Source organism: Urocampus carinirostris, chromosome 11, assembly GCF_059441175.1.
Source record: "Urocampus carinirostris isolate Australia breed hairy pipefish chromosome 11, RoL_Ucar_1.0, whole genome shotgun sequence".
Lineage (NCBI taxonomy): Eukaryota > Metazoa > Chordata > Actinopteri > Syngnathiformes > Syngnathidae > Urocampus > Urocampus carinirostris.
In genome coordinates this window covers 9,444,560-9,460,575 of record NC_142359.1, presented here as the reverse complement: position 1 = coordinate 9,460,575, position 16,016 = coordinate 9,444,560, and the positions used below count along the sequence as shown (strand labels likewise).

At 39.2% G+C, this 16,016-nt stretch overlaps 1 protein-coding gene across 2 annotated transcripts in view; it reads right to left on the bottom strand.

Moving 5' to 3' along the window:
- Window positions 1–15,655, bottom strand: part of plcb3 (phospholipase C, beta 3 (phosphatidylinositol-specific)) — a 76,953-nt gene extending 61,298 nt beyond the window's left edge. For both annotated transcript variants that reach the window (XM_088348749.1, XM_088348750.1), the window contains exon 1: window positions 15,092–15,655. In XM_088348749.1, the coding sequence (XP_088204875.1) occupies window positions 15,092–15,190 (99 nt within the window). In that variant the 5' untranslated portion in view covers window positions 15,191–15,655. The remainder of the gene's footprint in view (window positions 1–15,091) is intronic.
- Window positions 15,656–16,016: the final 361 nt, after the last annotated feature.

Below are 16,016 nucleotides of genomic sequence, written 5' to 3'. Positions count from 1 at the left end.
CAAAAAAATAAGGGAACAAGTTCCAACAAGCTAAAGCCGAGAGCATGCAGAAAGACTTGTTTACAACCCCTTTCCATAAAGTCTGTTTGCTGCTACGGTAGGGAATTTCGAACAAACTCAAAAATCATCTCGATCGAAAACAATTCCATCTCGTCAGGACGCAGCAGGAAGTTTTTGGATTTAAAAAACACACACCTACGACAAACTCAAGCAAGTTGTAAGAGGAACTAAACGGAAGCACATTCGGAATGCATTCCTCTGCCTTCCAGCCCTCACGTACACAATTAGGTGTGTTTGTGTCGTTTGATGTGCCAAGCTGAAAAACGCCCAAAGCTATTGCAGATACAGAGGACCTGTTGTGACGCCAACCTGTTTTGAAACATTCGGACGAGGAAATAACAAAGCAAAAAGGAAGTGAGGAGAAAACAAAAAAAGAGGGAAAAACAGAAAGGGAGATCCCGAAGAAGGCCGAAACAGGGATTGTCGATTCAACTGCAGATGTTTTTGTTTGCATGATCATTTCTGAATTATTTTGGGGCCAACAAATAAAAGTGAAATTCAAAAGGGTCACATCTAAAAAACGCATATGGGATATTCCAAAAAGGGAGAATTAGGGATTGTCGAGTCTACTACAGATGATTTTCTCAACTGGTGGGTCAAGACCCAAAAGTAGACCACGGACCAGTTTTCAGTGGGCCACGGGCCTTTGCCTTAGACAAACTAATGCTAATAAGAAGAAAGAAAAAGAAAAAAAACGAAGGTCAATTGGCTCTGCCCCGATTGTGTTTGAGAACTCATTTTATTGTGATTTTGCTTGTTTTCGGCTACAAAAATCTTTAGCCAATAGTGACCGGTTCAAATGTTGACACATTGGTTACACAGTGAAATTGCCAACATAAATGTATTCATATTTACAATGTGTATTCAAAACCGAGCGTAACTATACCGCGCAAGTGTGCAAAACCAGTGATTGACTTCTGGAAAGAGAAGTCAAATATTTACAACTCTTTCAAAATGTCTAAAAAATTGGCCAAAGTAAAGTACACGGCTGCAAAGTTTTTAGGGCTGTAAACTGGTCGTCTACAAATGAACACCATTTGAAACTGTCTGAGATACTTTTAAAAAAGGTTTAAAATACAATATTTAGTTTCTTAAATTGCTATCAAGTTTGACGTGGGACCAGGGAGGGGTTTTTTTTCCAGCTAAGATGCAACTGCGACACTCTTGCAGGGATGTGATTGAAAAAAACAATAATAATAATAATTCAGGCGAGAATAAAAATCTTGTATTTCTGTGTGTTCCAACTTCGATATCTCAATGTAAGTAGGACTTGCAGTGATTATTTCACTTTGGGACAGGACTTCAGGGAGTTACATTTCAAAAGAGACCAAAACCTTCCATATTCTCCAAATACTTCAAGAACAGCATTGAAGTTACTTCGGGTACGTCTTGGATTGAGATTTTAAACGAATTTTACAGGAATTTAAGGGTTTGAGGAATGTCTGTTTTTATTTGTCATTGGCATTCTCATTTCTAAACCATTTAAGGACTAACAAAATAGAAATCAAAAAGGGTCATATCTAAAAACATACACGGGAGATCCCGAAGAGGGCCGAATTGGGGATTGTCGAGTCTTCTACAACGCCTGAAGGCGACAAGTCCTGAAGTCCTTTAAGGAATGTCTGTTTCGGTCAATGGAATGCTTATTTCTGAACTATTTTAGGACTAACTAACAAAAGAGAAATTAAAAGGGTCATATCTAAAAACAAACACTGTGTCATGCATTCGAGTTATGTGGCCCATTTCTATTTATACTCCAGTGTTTGCTTAGTTTCGTTTGTAAACGAGAATAAGTTAAGTCAACTGAAGACGTCATCGAACATGCTCAGGGCTATGACAACGAGCAATCACTGCTCACTTGTTTTTGCAGTTTGGAGATTATTCGTTCACTTAATCAATTGAGAAGTGAACCAAGCTGCTTTAGATTTAGAAGGATACTTTGGTTTTGAGTGCATGATGTCATTCTACCGCAATTGCCACATTCAATATGGCGGATGTACAGACACATGGCCTCAAAGGGATTTAACGGGATGTGTGCAGCATTAATGGAAACTTGAGATGTCCAACGAGAAGAGTTTATGGGGCGTGTTAGTAACCAATCGACTATGAAATAAACAGGCAATTTTTTGATTAAATAGTTTTTTTTTAAAAAAGCTTCTCAAATTCTTTTGAATTTCCGTTTCTCTACAGTAAGAGATTGTTTATGAGGTAGAAGGTTTCACCGAAACAATTTTTGGACTTTGTCAAAAAATGTTCAGACAAACAACCTTATTACTTCAATTTCGTGGGTGTCATCAATAACAACGGGATTGGACATGGCACTCTAGGGTAAACACCTAAAGATTAAACACTCTCGGGATAGTCAAAATATTTAAAACGTAGTGCTTAGAGACTGGCCTGAGTGTGATGAAGATGAGTGCATGGTAACAACAGCGCAATGAACAGTAGTGAAGTGAAGGATTTTATACATTTGACTATGAAGGATTTTATACGATTGAATACAAGTGACATTTATTGAGTTTAATGCAAGATATTCACTGACTGGGCTTTAGTTCAATGACAGGTCACGCTGTTCCAAATGCAGAAAATTTTGACTAGGGAATAATAATAACAGGACTCTGACAGAGGACGGCAGGCGATGTTTTGAGAACAAGGCCCTGATCACGTAGAAACGCTCGCCGTTGTTTTGAGAAGCCCCACGTTGGGCTTCCTTGGCAGGCCAATGGGAGGAGCCGGCACACCATCTTGCTGAGAGACGTGGGCCAAGGAGAAAAAAAGCAAGAGGACTTCAGAAGAGGGTTCCCCAGAGACTCCAACGACGCTAATTTGGCCGTTTTCGATGGAGTACATTTAGTTAAATTGTTAACGAAATTATATCTGCCCCCATGTGGAAATGTCGGCTTTCCTGTTCATATTTTCCGTCAAGAAACGAGCACGAATACATTTTTGGGTGAATGCATGTTGTGTTTGATTAATGGAGTCAGATAACTAGTTCGAACAATTTGGTAAGCGGTACATTTTGATATTTAATTCCCAACAGCAGCAACAGAAATCCCCAACTAAGTTCCGTGCGCTTGTTTAGGGTGGTGATGGCCCTGGGAAAGAAACTGTCTCTGAGCCTGTTAGTCCTTGTTTTAAGAAACTTGTAGCATCTACCAGGGGCATTTACCTTTGTTTCTGTTATGATCTATGAAACAAAAGTGCTATGACAGTGCAAATGTCATGTATTCTGGATTAAATACAGTGCAGATTTAAGTTAATGAGAGCGCACTGCTGGCTTTTTGAGTTTTGTTTTTTTGCTTCACACATTTAATGGAATTTTAAATTCAACAGATTTAAAGTCAACAACACCGAATCCCTCAAAATAATGTATGGCGAACAAACCAGCTCATCACTAATTCAGACTGGGAGTACTGAAGGCCCAAGTGTCAAATTTACGGCACGCCATTGTTTTAAGGAATTGCTTTGTTTCAGAATACAGGGATGGACGTTATACATTTTTTACCTTATCTGGTTAATCGTCAGATTAATCAAATTCTAAAAGAATCGTTTGTTGGAGGGATATAATAATATTGCTTATGTTTCTCAGTCTACAAAGCATTATTTGTTAGAAGGCCTGGCAATATTTGCAGGAGCTGCTTTTAATGCAGACAACACAAGGAAATTTATTTCTCTTAAATAGTTTTATATTACCGGTGAGGACCCATTTGTTACTTTTTCAAAACCCAGAGGGAAATGGATTCAGGTCTTTTGGAATTTTGGCTCACTTTATCGACAACATTTCCTGGTAATTCCCTTTAGATGGCGTTTTAAGTGTCGGTGAAGGGTGGCGATGTGGGCGGAAGGATCAAAAAGAAACGGCTCGCGTGACAAGAATTGGCTTCCATGTCCAGATGGTTTCATTGTCCCCATGTGTGCCCGATCGCTGACAAAAAGCTTGGCGGAATTCACATCACATTACAGGCTGCGAGGGAACGCTGCCGCACAAATCATATGATATTTTTCTATAAGGGAGTTTTGTGTTAGTTTTCAGCTTGCGGCTACTAGCGTCCTGCGAACGAGGACGTTCTGAACCTCTATCACGCGACATGATTAGTCTGTGCCTTACCATAATTATGTTTTATTTCTATTGTTATGGGCACCAAATGCATATGTTGACTATTTGTTGCACTATGATGACTATTTTTGCACCAAATGCATATTGCACAAACCCTTACGATACCAAATTGTATGTAACATCCTACATGCGGACATTTCTTGTGTAAATATTGTGTAAATTATAACTATAACCTTATCATCCTTGTTTTATAACCTTATCTTCTCTGTTCCTTTATCTTCTTGTTTTTTTTTTACCTCACTGTGAATGTGTGAGACTGGAGTGTCATGCCCAATTTCGTTGTCACAAATGTTAACCCATTTTGTAACAATGACAATAAAGGTAGTATATTCTATTCCATTCTATTCTATTATTTTAAAAGTTGTGTGTGTCAGTGTGTTAGGTGCTTCAGGTTGTCAGGTGGGGAGAAAGGAGATGATTCATTGTACGCTAATTGTTTTTATGCAGTACTTTGGTCGGTAATTTACGGTGTCAAAGTGTTTTCCCAAAAAAGTATTTGATTTGATTTAGTGATGGGAGTTCTGGCTTTTTTTTGTGAACTGGTTTTCTCAGCTCCACTCACTAAAAAGAGCAGTCTATCGGGTTTCAAATGGGTCTCTAGATTGTTGATATGTGGATTAAAGCAACAAAAACAATTATTACGTTACATTATTCACATTATGACTTAAAAAGGGAGGAAACAAAGAAAAAAAAGGTAAAAAAAATAATAGAATAAATTAAAAGAAGAAAAATGGAAAAAACAAAAAGTAAAAAAGCTAGGAAAATAGAATAGGACAAAGGAAGAAAAAGCAGCAAGACAAAAGTTAAAAGCGAAGAAAAAGAAACAAAAAGAGAAAAAGACAAAAGAGAAACCAAGAAAAAAAAGAAAAAAGAAAAGAAGTAGAGAACAAACAGGGCAAGAAAAATAGTAAAAAGAAAATCAAGGAAAACAAAAAAATACAAAATACAGAAAAAAGAAAAAGAAAAAGCAAGAAAAACAAAACAAAGGAAATGGAAAAGAGAGAAAACTGAAAAAAAATGAAAAGTAAGTGAAAAACCAGGGAGGGGAAACAAAAAAAAGAAAAAAATCTAGGGGGAAAAATAGCTAAGAAAAAAATGAAGATAAAAATGTTTTGAAGGTACCTTTAATTGGTAAATTACCAATAATGTATAATTAATCACAAAAAGAACTAATAATTCTAAAAAAAATTAAAACGGAATTGAATTGTTTCACTCGACCGTGAACTCATTTAAACTTTGAACCGTTTCATACTAACTAACTTCAAAATCAAACAATTCAGAATGTCAATCAAAATGATTGACTTTTCAGTGCAACAACAAATCAACGATGTAAGAAATAAGTAAACTACACTTTTTATATTTTAAAAGCTAATTGTGAAACATATCTCAGAAAAACACAGGAAGCATAACAGGATGAAATACAAAGCAATTTTAACCTTTTTATACACTAAACAAATTTAAAGTCATCAACACATAATCACTAAAAAAATATATGCATATTGACAAATCCCAAGAGAGAAAAACATCTCTAAGAGTCTGATTCATGGGTAGCATCATAGAGCCATTTCATTCGTGAATTATGACATCAGGCTGTTTGGTGCTTGCAAATTGTAAACACCACCAGCCCTCTCAAAAGTTTATAAATGGCTCTATGGCTCTCCTGGGAGTGAACAAAGGGAGCCGACTCCCCACCAATCAGGAGCCGGTTTCTGTCGCTCATTTCCAAGAGTCCGTTTTAGTCCTGAACGACACACATGACGTCATGCCCTTTGCTCCTTGCAAATTGTAAATGCCACCAGCCTACTAAAGAATTTAAAAATGAGCCGTTTCTTGGGAGTGAAGGACAAGCGCTGACTCCCCACCAGTGAAGAGCTGGTTTCGTTCCCTTCCGAGAGCCGGCTCATAGAGATTTGCTTTTAGAGATTGCAGCTATCACCAGCTACCGAAAGGGCTTTATGAGTCAACACTTGGAAGTGACTAAGGGGAGCCAACTCCCTACCAAACAGGAACCAGTTTCCATCGTTCACTTCCACGAGCCGGCTCATAGAGCCGTTTTGTTCACTACATTGTGCCCTTTGCTGCTTGCAAATTGTAAACGCTACCAGCCTTCTCAAAAGTTTCAAAATGGCTCTATGAGCCGGCACTTGGAAGTGAACCACGGTAACTGGCTCCCCATCAATCAGGAGCCCGTAACCGACGATTGCATTCAAGAGCCGGTTTATAGAGCCGTTTCGTTTGTGAACGACACGTCACTACATCATACTCTGCTCTTGTAAACCGCAAACGCCACCAACCCTCTTAAAAGTTTCATAATGGCTCTAAGAGTCACTTGGAAGTGACTGATGGGGGGCCGGTTCCCTACCAATCAGGAACGAGTTTCTGTTGTTCACTTCCACGAGCCAGCTCATAGAGCCGTTTCATTCATGAACAACACATTACTAGACAGACGCTCCCCTACTTCAAGTCAAGTCATGTTTATTTGTATAGCCCTTAATCACAAACATTTTTTTCAGGATGTCGAAAAATATCCGGACATTGCAGTAAGAGATTAGATTTTGTATTTTGTGCACCTTTTTCCGAGTACAGGACAATACTATAGTACTTTTTTCCGCCGCTACCGGCGTGTGGTGGCGCTGTGAGAGGTCACCCAGCATCCACCCCAAAGAAGAAATCCGGCTTCTACTTCCTAGTTCGTGTGTAAACATATAATACTGTATCTCCAGCGCGCTAAATATTTTGACATTACTCGTTTGATATCTCGTGCATCCATTCAATATGGTTAGTGTAAAGTGTAAATAAGAAACGAGCTGTTTCATTTGAAATGAAAGTGGAATAAGAAAGCTTGATGTGGTTGAGAAAATGGTTGGCTTTTATCCGGTCACTTTCTACCACAGAGTAGGACCTTTTGAAGCGCATCTCCCAAAAGTAAGTTAACCCTCACTTTATTTATCTTTATAGAGCATATTATGTTATGAAAGGTCTATTTTTTAGGACAAAACAATACAGGTTACTGAAGTAACTTGCGAACAAATTCAATTTACGAACCATCGTCCGGAACCTAACTCGTTCATAGGTCGGGCAGCGTCTGTATCACACTTTTTGCTGCTTGCACATTGCAAACGCCACCGGCCCTCACAAGTTGCCAACAACGAACTTTGCCCGTCGCTGTGGCAACCCACACCCTTTTTTTCCACCTCCGCATTTATCCAGAAAAATATAACCTGCTGGCTATAAAGACCAAAAACAGTCACCACTAAAAAGAAACATTTCAAATAATCATTTATGATATGGTGACCTTTTGTAGATTTATTTTATAAACCAAAGAGAAGGTCAGGGAGGGCATAAGGCAATGTATCAGTCAGCCGCCCAGTTAATTATTGACAGAGTGCTACACCTTTTAGTTCTGCCTGAAGGCAGAATGACCCAAATTGCCGCATGCCAGGGTTGCTGACAACAAATACAAGTCAAGCAAATTTTAGAACAAGAATGCTTTTCTTTCAAATAGTCTAAGAAAAAAAACATCTCTGTTTAAATCTAGGCTTAAAACACACTTATTCTATAGCATATGAATAACCTATATTTTATGTTGACAATATCTGTGTATTATTTGTGATTGCAACATCCATTGCAGACTGGTCATCATGTGCGGTCCCTACTCAAGGTTTCTTCATTTTCCTCATGTTGAGGTTTTCGAGCTTTTCCTTGCCCTCATGTAGGTTTTAGATCAGGGGATGGTGTAATAATAATCTGTGGTTTGCAATAATCTGTGGTCCGTGCAGCCCTTTGAGACTCTTTGTGATTAAGGGCTATACAGTACAAATAAACATGACTTGACTGGACGTCTGAGAATAACGCAATACAGTCATGATGAAAATGTTTCATGAATCAATGAAGGCCAAGAGAAACTGACATTTTGATTAAATGTATATATTTTTTGATTGAAAAGATCATCAGTATAGATTATATTACTACAGTAATCCCTCGGTTATCGCAGTTAATGGGGTCCAAAACCACCTGCGAAAAGAGAAAATCCGCGAAGTAGCGACGCCCCTTCAAAAATGCTTAAAAAATAAATATATATATATATATATATATATATATATATATATATATATATATATATTTTTTTTTTTTTTAATTATTTTATTTTTAGACCCGGTTAACGGGGACCAAAACCACCTGCGAAAAGTGAAAATCCGCTAAGTAGCGACGCCCCTTCAAATATGCTTGAAAAAAAAAAATAATAATAAATACATAAAAATAAATAAAATTATTATTCTATTTTATTTATTTATTTTATGCCCACGAAGCTCTGAAAACAAGAACGTGGAACCGCGATGTAGCGAGGTCCCACTGTATATAAAATCCCCCTGCAAAATCATGTTTTTTTTTATCCCAACATATTCCCTTGATGGTTGCTTTATTTAATGGCAAACTACCATTCCTTTGATATCATGTTCCTAATTTCTGAAGGCCTAATAACACCATATTCAAATTCAGATTCAGATTCAGATCTACTTTATTGTCATTCTAGATAGATAGATAGATAGATAGATACTTTATTCATCCCCGAAGGGAAATTCACTTTTCCAGCAGCATCCCTAAGCTGAGAACAATCGAAAATAACTGAGAACAATCGAAAATAACACGGGAGCTGCTGGAGTGGCTGCCATTCGTGACGGCGCCGGAGAAACGATTCAATTTGAATCATGTACAAACAAACAAACAATTGAATCATGTACAAGAAACGATTCAATCTGAATCATGTACAAACAAACAAACAATTGAATCATGTACAACAAACAAACAAAATATTTATGTTTCAATAAGTGGAGTGTTAATAAAATGGGGGGAAAATAATTTCTGATACTGGTACACGTGTATACAGAACGAAATGTCGATGCATCTGACCCCCACAGTTTCCTTGAATGTACAGATATAAATAAAGTTGTATTGTATTTTGGCTACGTATAGTATTTTACCATAGTGCCGATAGTGCAAGAAGAGTAGCTAACCAGATGTGCAAAATGGGCAGTCAGGTTAACAAGTCAGGTACACAGTAACATTAACACTGTAACAATAACGCTGTAATTACAATAGTGCTGAGAGCAATGTGCAAGGAGTGGCAAGCTATAAAAAACTGCCAGTAGTGCAAAAAGTCAGATTAGCAGCCGTTTAGATTTAAGTTAACTATATATTAGATTGACCATTTAACAGTATTCTGAGGACCTCTACCTGAAAAAAGGCTGGTATATGCACCAACGTTTGTCACTTAAAATGCTTGGTTTGAGAAAAAATGAAACTAAAGTTTATTACGTTTTTGAATCAAATATTAGAGGTGTGCATTTTACAAAGATAAGCATGGCAGGTGAGGACAATGATAGCTCGATATTGCTGGGGAGGAATCCCCTCCATCCATGGCAACACTACACCCTTGCTTCCGACGTTTGATTCCCGTTGGACAAAAAGATAAACCATCATGAAGGGGCCGTGAATAACAGTGAGATACTGAGGAAATCCATGCTATCTGTTTCAACCCAAAAAAAACGTCTGAAGAGGCATGTACATTAAGCAGGGTTGGGTAGGGTTACTTTAACTGGATTACTTTCAATTACTTTTGGATTACTCCAATACCAAATATGCTAACAAAAGACAAAAGAAACTAAATATGAATAAAATTATGACTCACAACACGTGGTAAGCTTTCTCTCCTGGCTTTGATCTCCGGCAAAACTAACATAAAATGCGACAGAAACAAAATGAAAAGAAATCCAAACAGCTTGCCAACATCAGCACGGCGGCGCAGTGGTTAGCGCGTGTGCGGCACAGTTCTAAGGTCTTGGGAACCTCCTGTGTGGGTTCAAATCCAGCTACCGGCCTTCCTGTGCGGAGTTTGTATGTTCTCCCCATGCTTGCGTGGGTTTCCTCCGGGCACTCTGGTTTCCTCCCACATTCCAAAGACATGCATTTCAGGTGGATTGGCCGGTCCAAATTGTCCCTAGGTGTGAATGAGCGAGCGAGTTGACTGTCCCTGTGTGCCCTGCGATTGGCTGGCAACCAGTTCAGGGTGTCCCCTGCCCACTGCCCGATGATTGCTGGGATGGGTTCCAGCACCCCCGCGACCCTACTGAGGATAAGCAGTGCAGCTAATGAGATGAGATAAGCTTGCCAACATCATTTTTGCTGTTCCATGTATTCCGTTACTCCCCAAGCCTGCACAAAATTTAGTGATTGTATTCATATTTAGTTTCTTTTGTCTTTTATTAGCATATTTGGTATTGGAGTAATCCAAAAGTAATTGAAAGTAATCCAGTTAAAGTAACCCTACCCAACCCTGACATTAAGGAATACACTGCTTCCAACTTTGCCACAACCCAAGAACAGGCCACGGATAGTCAACAGTGGAGAAGGCTGTCCAGAGTTGCGTCCTCATTGGTAACCAGACGACACATGCAGTTAAGCAATCCATGAACTGATTAAAAGCTTCTGAAATTCAAACCAATTCGTTTTGTGGATTTTAACTATAGTGGTCAATGAATCAGTTTTCGATCAATCGATAGGTTCTTGTACCTGTGAAATCAATGTATTCACTCACGTGGGTAAGAGGATCATCTCAGCTCTCCCCCAATAAAGCAGATGAAGAAAGTGGGGGTGGAATGAACATGAGACTGAGGAGAACCGGCTCGACGAGAATGGAGCACAGAACGAACACGTTCACGAACTGCTGCCATTTTGCAACTGTATAGGAACTTTCTTGTCATGTATGCAGTGTTGGGAGTAACACGTTACAAAGGAACATGTTCCTGGAAAGCAAAAACTCTAAAACAAAACTAAACTGTCGTTACAACGTGGTGAAATACTCCGCTACTTATTAAAAGCAGATCATGAAGTAAAAAATCCTCCGATCGTCAACCATCTTTGTTACCTTTAACACTCAATTTGCCAGCAGCACAACACTAAATACATGTACCAACAAAGCACTACTCGAAACAGTAATGGTGGCAAAGTCTCAAGCACAGAGTTCTAGAAAGCTGAACTTCTCCCAAATGATATAATGATATTCTCCCTACCGTATCTACTCACATCTTATTATCAGAGCTTTTCTTTTTTTCTTTGGGCCCAACCTCAACAAGACTTGAGCTCCAGCGGCCCCTTACTCAATTGAGTTTGAAACCCCTGCTGTATTGGCTGTTTTCCAACCAGGAACATCTTCAACATTCATTTTGTGTATGTTTGCATGTTCATATGCATGGGAGTGTGTTAATTGATTTAAATCAAATCAGGTTTCCTCCCACATTCCAAAAACATGCATGTTAGGTTAATTGTCCGGTTCAAATTGTCCCTAGGTGTGAATGAGCGAGCGTATTGTCTGTCCCTGTGTGCTCTGCGACTGGCTGGCAACCAGTTTAGGGTGTCCCCTGCTCACTGCCCGAAGATAGCTGGGATGGGCTCCGGCACCCCCGCGACCCTACTGAGGACAAGCGGTGCAGATAATGGATGGATGGATAAATTCAATTGTCTTTACAAATGCTGCCCTACTTACGATCGACATCGGTTCCGGACGATTGTAAGTTGAATTTGTAAGTTGCTCCAGTGCTATATTCTGTATGTTTAAGGCTTGTATAAGTAACCTGTATATTTTTGTTCTAAAAAATAAAGAGTTCATAAAATAATATGCTCTATAAAGATAAATAAAGTGGAGTTTAACTTACTTTTGGAAGATGAGCTTCAAGAGTTAGCCAACTTCCCCCTCCGTGGTAAAGGGTGGCCGAAAAAAATCGTTCCGACCATTTTTTTCAACCGCATCAAGCTTTCTTATTCCACTTTCATTTCAAAAGAAACGTCTCACCTCTTCTTTACACTCTACACGAATCATATTGAATGGTTATAAAACAATAAAAATGTCAAAGTTCTTAGCGCGCTGGAGATGGAGTATCGAATGTTTACACACGAACTAGGAAGTAGGAGCTGAATTTCTTCGGAGTGGAAGCTGGGTGACCTCTCACAGCGCCACGCGCCGGTAGTGGCAGAAAGGAGCACTACAGTAGTGTCCTCTACTTAGAAAAAGGTGCACACAATACAAAACCTAACTTACAGCAATGTCTGGATATTTTACGACATCCCGAAAAAAAACGTTCATATCTACCGTTTTTGGTAAGTCGAATGGTCGCAAGAAGGGGAGCTTCCGTATTGTTATTTAGATCGTCGTGAATATTGTTCAAAATTGTTTCCATTGTTTGCAAGGGGATCAGACATGGCACTCAAGTTGTGTTTGTAAGGTCTACTTTCGCTAAAAGTGTGTAATATTTGGCCACTACGTGTTGTTGTTTTTTGTAATGCAACTAAGAAGAGTGCCGAAAACCACAAAAAAAGAATACATATTATGGAGAAAGAAGGTGAAGAAAACAACAGTTTTATGCCAAGCCTTTTGCTCATAAAGTAAATGTAATGGAAAAAAAGAGAAAAAAAATCAAAAAATATAAAGTAGTGACGATAACCAATTACTTTTTTCAGTAACGTGCTTTTCAAGCTCCAGGGCTCCATGCCCTTACAAACATTCGTATTTTGCCTTACAAAATGATCTTACACCATATTTTTTTTTCAAACGTGTTTATGAAGTTTAACATGTTATATTGTATATGAGTTTTTTTTAAATCATATATATTGTTATATTGTTGTCAGATACTGAGTTGCTCAACATGAATGAGGTTTATTATAAAAAAAAAGTTCAAAAATTAAGTAGCTTTGCAAACGAAACGGCTCTATAAACCGGCTCATGGTAACGTTCACTGTAGAAGGATATAATACATTTTTTTATTCAAATTATTCATTCATTTCCTGCATTCAATTATAGTTGGTATTATACTGATTAAAGGGATAACCACAAACCTGTCTTTGTTTCATTTTCTCCTTTCATACTTCCTTTTTTTTCTCAACTACTTTATACAACATAATAATTCGGAATATAATGCATCAAAGCAAGTGAGCCGTTTGATAGCCGGCTCCTCTTTAATGTGTTGAGCCGAAAAAGCCGGTTCTCTAAAAAGAGACGGACTTCCGTTCACTACACAACTACCACGGAATGATGCATGATGGGAAATCCCCAGGCGGCAGACGCACGCGCCCAGTAGCATCAAACCGCTCGCTTCGTTTGCAACGAAAAAAACGATACCGAGATAGAGGCTACCGCGGCGAACTCGTTAGACTTGATTGATTTGCTGTTTCGTGATAGTCTGTGTATACCGGATGGTACCCATAATTGACAAATTTGCGTTTTTCCATACAGATTTTCTTGTACGTCGTACACGTCTTAAAATGCATAATAAACGTACTTTGTACGGCAAAAACGTACAGGTTGACAGGTATGCACTAATGTCGTGTTTCTATGGTCTACTTTCGTTGAAAGGGACAGTGTTTAATATTTGACCACAAGGAGTTGTTGTTTAGTGTAGTGCAACTGAAAACGAGTGCCAAAAAGCATAAAAAAGAATACATATTATGGAGACTGAAGGTGAATAAACCAAGACAGTTTTTTCCCAAGCCTTTTGCTGATAAAGTATATAAAATGTAAGAAAAAAATTGAGAGATAAAGTAATAAAACTATATAAACTAGTGGCCGTGACCAATTACTTTTTTTAGTAACCATACCCGTCAACCTGTATGTTTTTGGCGTACAAAGTACGTTTATTATGCATTTTAAGACGTGTACGACGTACAAGAAAATCTGTACGGAAAAACGCAAATTTGTCAATTATGGGTACCATCCGGTATACACCGACTATCACCAAACGGCAAATCAATCAAGTCAAACGAGTTCGCCGCGGTAGCCTCTATCTCGGTATCGTTTTTTTCATTGCAAACGAAGCGAGCGGTTTGATGCTACTGTGCGCATGCCACCTGGGGATTTCCCATCATGCATCATTCCGTGGTAGTTGTGTAGTGAAAGGAAGTCCGTCTCTTTTTAGAGAACCGGCTTTTTCGGCTCAACTCATTAAAGAGAGCCGGCTCTCAAACGGCTCACTTGCTTTGATGCATTATATTAAGAATTATTGTGTTGTATAAATTAGTTAAGAAAAAAAGGAAGAATCAAGTCAAACGAGTTCGCCGCAGTAGCCTCTATCTCTGTATCGTTTTTTTGTGGCAAACGAAGCGAGCGGTTTGATGCTAATGTTCGCATGCAACTGCCGCCTGGGGATTTCCCATCATGCATCATTCCGAAAAAAAAATATGGTGTAAGATTATTTTGTATTTTGTGCGGGAGAATACGCCAGTTTGTACGGGCATGCAGCCGTGGAGGTTGACAGGTATGTAAATGGGAAAAAAAAAGAGAAAAAGAAACCAAAATATAAACTAGTGACAATAACTAATTACTTTTTTCAGCAACGTGCCCAATATTGTGTATGTACGCTTGCTATTTTTAAGCAGTTTTAGAGGACGGCAATGTACGTATACAGTGGGACCTCGCTACTTCGCGGGTTCAAAGATTTGCGGGTCTAAAGAATAATCATAATAAAATAAAATAATTAAAATAATAATTATTTTAAAAAATAATTAAAAATAATTTTAAAAATAATTAATAATTGAAGGGGCGTCGCTACTTCGCGGATTTTCACTTTTCGCGGGTGGTTTTGGTCCCCATTAACCGCGATAACCGAGGGATTACTTGTACATTCATTTGTAACTAGACATTTGCATTCAGTAATGCGATACTTTTGGTGAGTTTAGAAAGAAGTAACTGTAACGAATTGCTTTATTTATTTATGTATTTATTTCAATAACGCGCCCAACATCGGATATGTACACTTACACACCTGCACTTCACAACCTGTCACTAATGACCCCACGCTGCCATTTTGAAGCACAGAACCAAGAACTTCTAACACCTAAAACAACAAAAAACTTTTTTTTCCTCACCTCGTCCCATTTAATGAACTTTCCCCCCTTCTTGAGAGCTTCGTGGACGGACACGGGTTTGAGTTGCAGCGCGTGGACTCCCGGTTTGGCCCCGGCCATGGCGAATGAATCCTGCCCGGTTGTCGACGCCTCTAGCCCGGGTTATCGACGCCTCTGACCCGGGTTATCGACGCCTCTCTTCGACGTTCGCTTCCTCCTCGGTCTCCTCTCTTCCGGGGCGCGCGTCAAGACGGTCCCGAGTGTTCCGAAGCGGGTCACGGGCGTTCTGCGGGACTTCCGAGGAGCGACATGACGAGTTTGGATCCGAAGGGTGACGGAGGGTGTACACGCCACGCGGCAGACCCCACGCGGATGCCGAGAAACTTGACAGTAAGTGGGAAGGCTTTTGGGGTTTCTTGGCGTGGGGATCCTTTAAGCCCACGGAGAGATCCTTTCCTTCCGTCCTCCCATCTGCTCCCGACTTTCTCAGCTTCCTCCCTCTCTATTTTTTTTCTCTTCCTTTCCTCCTCCTCCTTTTTCTCTTCATCTCCTCCCAGCGTGCTTTTTAGAGGCTTGAAAAAAATACGAGAGAAAGTAAGACTGAAGTTGAGAGTATTGGTGTGCCTTTTGGGAACGGAGTGGCTCTGTGAACCGGCTCTTTGAAGTGAGCTCCCTTCCGAAAGGCTCTCTTTCAGTTTTATTTTCTCTCTCTCTCCCTAACTCTCTCACTCTTTCTCTCCATCTCTGTTTCCTTCACTCTTTAATGATCTGTCCTTCTTATTTTCTCTCTATTTCTCTGTCACTTGTCTTTCTCTTTCCACGTTTCTTTTTCTGCTTTTTTCTCTCTTTCTTTATCCTTATCCCTCATTCTTTTTCTCTTCTTCTTTTCTGGTCTTTATCTCTCTTACCTTGTCTGTTTTTTTCTCTCTCGCTCACTCACCTTTTA